Genomic DNA, 6,386 nt, shown 5'->3' with positions numbered 1-6,386 from the left:
AAATAACATCAAAACAACTAATAAATATACACAACCCCAAAGGACAAACCTGATCCCTAATACTCACCTCACTCCTTTTATTTATAGCTTCCACAAATCTGCTAGGGATATTACCCCACTCTTTTACGCCTACCACCCAACTCTCAATAAATTTAGGAATAGCCATCCCCCTATGAGCTGGTACCGTCATTACAGGTCTCCAGCAATAAGACAAAAATATCCCTAGCCCACCTTTTACCACAAGGCACACCTACTTTCCTAATTCCTATGCTAGTAATTATTGAAACTATCAGCCTACTCATTCAACCAATAGCACTAACCGTACGACTAACCGCCAGTATTACAGCAGGTCACCTATTATTACACCTAATTGGAAGTGCAACCCTCGCACTAATAAATATCAATTTATTCGCAACTCTCATGGCATTTATTATCCTCACTCTACTAATCATCCTCGAATTCGCCCGTCGCCTTAATCCAAGCCTATGTGTTCACTCTACTAGTAAGCCTATACTTGCACGACAGTACATAATGACCCACCAAACCCACTCCTACCACATAGTAAATCCCAGTCCTTGACCCCTTACAGGAGCACTCTCAGCACTTCTTATAACATCAGGCCTAGCCATATGATTTCATTTCAACTCAGTAATCCTATTAACCCTAAGCTTACTAACAAATACCCTGACAATATACCAATGGTAAAGAGACATTATCCGAGAAAGCACTTTCCAAGGTCACCACACACCAACCGTCCAAAAAGGACTTCAATATGGTATAGTCCTATTCATTATATCAGAAGTCCTATTCTTCACAGGCTTTTTCTGAGCCTTTTACCACTCAAGTCTAGCCCCTACCCCCGAACTAGGTGGATCCTGACCACCAACAGGCATTCACCCTCTAAACCCCTTAGAAGTTCCACTTCTCAACACCTCTGTACTACTGGCCTCCGGTGTATCTATCACCTGAGCCCACCACAGTCTCATAGAAGGAAACCGCAAACAAACACTCCAAGCCCTCTTTATCACAATCATACTTGGCCTTTACTTCACCTTACTCCAAGCATCAGAATACTATGAAGCCCCTTTCACAATTTCAGACGGAGTTTACGGATCCACTTTCTTTGTAGCCACAGGCTTCCACAGATTACACGTCATCATCGGATCCACTTTCCTTATCGTCTGCTTCATACGACAAATAAAATTCCACTTTACATCAAGTCACCACTTTGGCTTCGAAGCCGCTGCTTGATATTGACACTTCGTAGACGTCGTATGACTATTCCTCTATGTATCTATCTATTGATGAGGTCCATAATTCTTTTAGTATTAACAAGTACAACTGACTTCCAATCAGTTAGTTTCGGCAACACCCCGAAAAAGAATAATAAACCTCATTCTAACACTATTGACAAACATGACTATAACCCTTCTACTCGTACTTATCGCCTTCTGACTCCCCCAACTAAACACATATGCAGAAAAAACAAGTCCCTATGAGTGTGGATTTGACCCTATAGGATCCGCCCGCCTACCCTTTTCCATAAAATTCTTCCTAGTAGCAATCACTTTCCTCCTCTTTGACGTAGAAATCGCCCTCCTACTCCCCCTACCCTGAGCAACCCAAACAAATAACCTAAAAACAATACTCACCACGACCCTATTCCTAATCTCCCTACTAGCTGCCAGCCTAGCCTACGAATGAACCCAAAAGGGCCTAGAATGGGATAAATATGGCACTTCGTTTAAAACAAAACAAACGGTTTCGACCCGCTAGACTGCGATCCAAATTCGCAAGTACCAAATGTCCTTAGTCCACATAAATATCCTAATAGCCTTCACTATATCCCTCACAGGGTTGTTAATATATCGATCTCACCTAATATCTGCACTACTCTGCTTAGAAGGCATAATGCTATCACTATTTATCTTAGCAACTATCACAATCCTAAACTCACATTTCACCCTAGCCAGCATAATACCAATTATCCTCCTAGTATTCGCAGCCTGTGAAGCAGCTATCGGACTAGCCCTATTAGTCATAATCTCCAATACTTACGGCACTGACTACGTACAAAACCTCAACCTCCTCCAATGCTAAAATTCATTATTCCCACCATCATACTAATACCTCTAACCTGATTATCAAAAAATAAATATATCTGAATTAACACTACAGCTCATAGCTTACTAATTAGCCTTACAAGTCTACTTTTACTTAACCAATTTAATGATAATAGCCTAAATTACTCCTTAACATTTTTCTCTGATCCCCTTTCAATACCACTCTTAATCCTAACAATATGACTCCTCCCCCTAATACTAATAGCAAGCCAATTCCATCTCCTTAAAGAAACACTCACCCGAAAAAAACTCTACATCACAATACTAATTATATTACAAACTTTCTTGATCATAACATTTACCGCCACAGAACTAATTCTATTCTATATCATATTTGAAGCCACACTAATCCCCACCCTCATTATTATCACCCGCTGAGGTAACCAAACAGAACGACTGAACGCAGGACTCTATTTCCTGTTCTACACACTCATAGGATCCCTCCCACTACTAGTAGCATTAGTATATTTACAAAATACACTAGGATCCCTAAACTTCCTACTACTACAATACTGAACCCAACCACTATCCTCTTCCTGATCTAATATTCTCATATGACTAGCCTGCATAATAGCCTTTCTAGCAAAAATACCCCTTTATGGGTTGCACCTTTGACTACCTAAAGCACACGTAGAAGCCCCTATCGCAGGCTCAATAGTCCTCGCAGCCGTGTTACTAAAACTAGGGGGCTACGGCATGCTACAAATTACATCAATCCTTGATCCCCTAACAGAACATATAACCTACCCTTTCCTTACACTATCCTTATGGGGAATAATCATAACCAGTTCCATTTGCTTACGCCAAACAGACCTAAAATCACTCATCGCATACTCTTCAGCCAGCCACATAGCACTCGTTATTACGGCTATCCTAATCCAAACCCCCTGAAGCTACATAGGAGCTACCGCTCTAATAGTCACCCACGGCCTTACATCGTCCATGTTATTCTGCCTAGCAAACTCAAACTATGAGCGAATCCACAGCCGAACCATAATCCTAGCACGAGGCCTACAAATTTTTCTCCCACTAATAGCAACTTGATGGCTACTAGCATGCCTAACAAACCTAGCTCTACCCCCTACCGTCAACCTAATCGGAGAACTACTTGTAATTATATCAACTTTCTCATGATCAAACCTCACTATTATCTTAATAGGAACAAATGCTGTAATCACAGCCCTCTATTCCCTATATATACTAATCACAACGCAACACGGCAAATATACACACCATATCAATAACCTTACCCCCTCCTTCACACGAGAACATGCCTTAATAGCCCTCCACATCATTCCCCTACTACTCCTGTCACTAAATCCCAAAATTATCATAGGACCCCTTTACTGTAAGTATAGTTTAAAAAGAACACTAGTCTGTGAAGCTAGTAATAGAAGATTAAAACTTCTTATTTACCGAAAAAGTACTGCAAGAACTGCTAACTCATGCTCCCACATCTAACAATGTGGCTTTTTCAAACTTTTAAAGGATAGCAGTTATCCATTGGTCTTAGGAACCAAAAACTAGGTGCAACTCCAAATAAAGGTAATAAACCTATTTACCTCCTCCACTCTACTCACACTACTAACATTAATTACCCCTGTCATAATATCCAATACAGATCTCTACAAAACCAACAAGTACCAATATTACGTGAAAAATATAACCCTTTATGCTTTTATTACTAGTCTAATCCCAATAACAATATTTATCCACACAAACCAAGAAACACTCATCTCAAACTGACATTGAATCACCATCCAAACCCTCAAACTAACACTCAGCTTCAAAATAGACTACTACTCACTCATATTCATACCTGTAGCACTATTCATTACATGGTCCATCATAGAGTTCTCAATATGATATATACACTCGGACCCCCACATCAACCAATTCTTCAAATATCTACTTATTTTCCTCATCACCATACTCATCCTCATTACAGCTAACAACCTCTTCCAACTATTCATCGGATGGGAAGGAGTAGGCATTATATCTCTCCTACTAATTAGCTGATGGTTCGGACGGGCAGACGCCAATACAGCCGCTCTTCAAGCAATCCTGTACAATCGCATCGGAGACATCGGACTCCTCATATCAATAGCATGATTCTTGTCAAACATAAACACATGGGACTTACAACAAATCTTTATACTCAACCAAAACCCCCCTAACCTCCCCCTCATAGGACTTGTACTAGCTGCAACTGGAAAATCAGCCCAATTTGGACTACACCCTTGACTCCCCTCAGCAATAAAGGGGCCTACCCCTGTCTCAGCCTTACTTCACTCAAGCACAATGGTCGTAGCAGGGATCTTCTTACTTGTCCGCTTTTACCCTCTAATAGAAAATAATAAACTAATTCTAACAACAACCCTCTCCCTAGGCGCCCTCACCACCCTATTTACAGCTATCTGTGCCCTAACCCAAAACGACATCAAAAAAATCATTGCCTTCTCTACCTCCAGCCAACTTGGCCTAATAATGATAACAGTCGGCCTCAACCAACCTCACCTAGCATTTCTACACATCTGTACACACGCTTTCTTCAAAGCCATGCTATTCTTATGTTCTGGCTCCATCATCCACAACCTGAACAATGAACGAGACATCCGAAAAATAGGAGGACTATACAAAACCCTCCCTTTTACCACAACCGCCCTTACCATTGGCTGCCTTGCACTTACAGGAACCCCATTCCTTACAGGATTTTACTCCAAAGACCTTATCATCGAAGCCGCCACTTCATCTTATACCAACGCCTGAGCCCTATTACTTATAGTAACCTCAACCTCCTTCACAGCTATTTACAGCACTCGCACTATTTTCTTTACTATACTGGGACAACCCCGTTTCCCTCCCCTCATAAACATTAACGAAACCAACCCTTTATTAATTAACCCTATCAAGCGCCTATTGATTGGAAGCATCTTCGCCGGCTTCATCCTCTCCCACAACATCCCTCCTACAACCACCCCTTTAATAACTATACCCCTGCACCTAAAATTAACAGCCCTCGCAGTAACAATCTTAGGCTTCATCCTCGCATTCGAAATCAATACCTACACACAAAACCTAAACTACCCCCATTCATCAAACTCTGCTAAATTCTCCACCTTACTAGGCTACTTTCCCACAATTATACATCGCCTACCCCCTCACCTAAATCTAGTTATAAGCCAAAAACTAGCAACCTCTCTATTAGATCTAACCTGAACAGAAATCATCTTACCAAAAACCACGGCCTCCATTCAACTAAAAGCCTCTACTCTAACCTCAAACCAAAAAGGCCTCATCAAACTCTATTTCCTATCTTTCCTCATCACCCTCATCCTCAGCATAACCTTATTTAATTACCTCGAGTAATCTCCATGATAACCACAACACCAATAAACAATGATCAACCAGTTACAATAACCAATCAAGTACCAAAACTATATAACGCAGCAATACCCATAGCCTCCTCACTAAAAAACCCAGAATCTCCTGTATCGTAAATAACTCAATCCCCCAGTCCATTAAATTCAAATACAACATCCATCTTTCCACCCTCCAGAGCATACAGCACCACTAAAATCTCCATCACTAGACCTAAAAGAAATCCACCTAGTACCACCTTATTAGAAACCCAAACCTCAGGATACTGCTCAGTAGCTATAGCTGTCGTATAACCAAACACAACCAACATTCCCCCCAAATAAATCAAAAACACTATCAAGCCCAAAAACGAACCACCAAAGCTAAAAACAACCCCACACCCCACAGCACCACCCACAATCAACCCTGAACCCCCATAAATAGGTGAAGGCTTTGAGGAAACCCCCACAAGACTAATTACAAAAATAATACTCATAATAAAAACGATATATATCATCATTATTCTTACATGGACTTCAACCATGACCTATGACATGAAAAATCATTGTTGTTATTCAACTACAAGAACTTTAATGACCAACATTCGAAAAACACACCCACTAATAAAAATTCTCAACAAAACATTTATTGATCTCCCCACTCCATCAAATATTTCCTCATGATGAAACTTCGGCTCCCTACTTGGCCTCTGCTTAATTATACAAATCCTAACAGGCTTATTTCTAGCAATACACTACACACCAGACACCTCAACCGCCTTCTCATCCGTTGCACACATTTGCCGAGACGTCAACTACGGCTGAATTATCCGATACCTGCACGCAAACGGAGCCTCTATATTCTTCATCTGTCTATACGCCCACATCGGACGTGGCCTATATT

At 40.9% G+C, this 6,386-nt stretch overlaps 1 protein-coding gene across 1 annotated transcript; it reads left to right on the top strand.

The window, feature by feature from the left end:
- Positions 1 to 1,732: 1,732 nt before the first annotated feature.
- LOC103074586 (NADH-ubiquinone oxidoreductase chain 5-like) lies at positions 1,733 to 5,492 on the top strand. The gene is given in 2 exon segments (XM_082930962.1): positions 1,733 to 1,792; positions 3,669 to 5,492. Coding segments are annotated over 2 exon segments (1,884 nt in total).
- Positions 5,493 to 6,386: the final 894 nt, after the last annotated feature.

This window comes from Lipotes vexillifer, unplaced genomic scaffold (genome assembly GCF_000442215.2).
Source record: "Lipotes vexillifer unplaced genomic scaffold, Lipotes_vexillifer_v1.1 scaffold155, whole genome shotgun sequence".
Classification (NCBI taxonomy): Eukaryota; Metazoa; Chordata; class Mammalia; order Artiodactyla; family Lipotidae; genus Lipotes; species Lipotes vexillifer.
The sequence above is the reverse complement of the archived record's forward strand: the minus strand, read 5'-3'. Positions and strand labels throughout refer to the sequence as shown.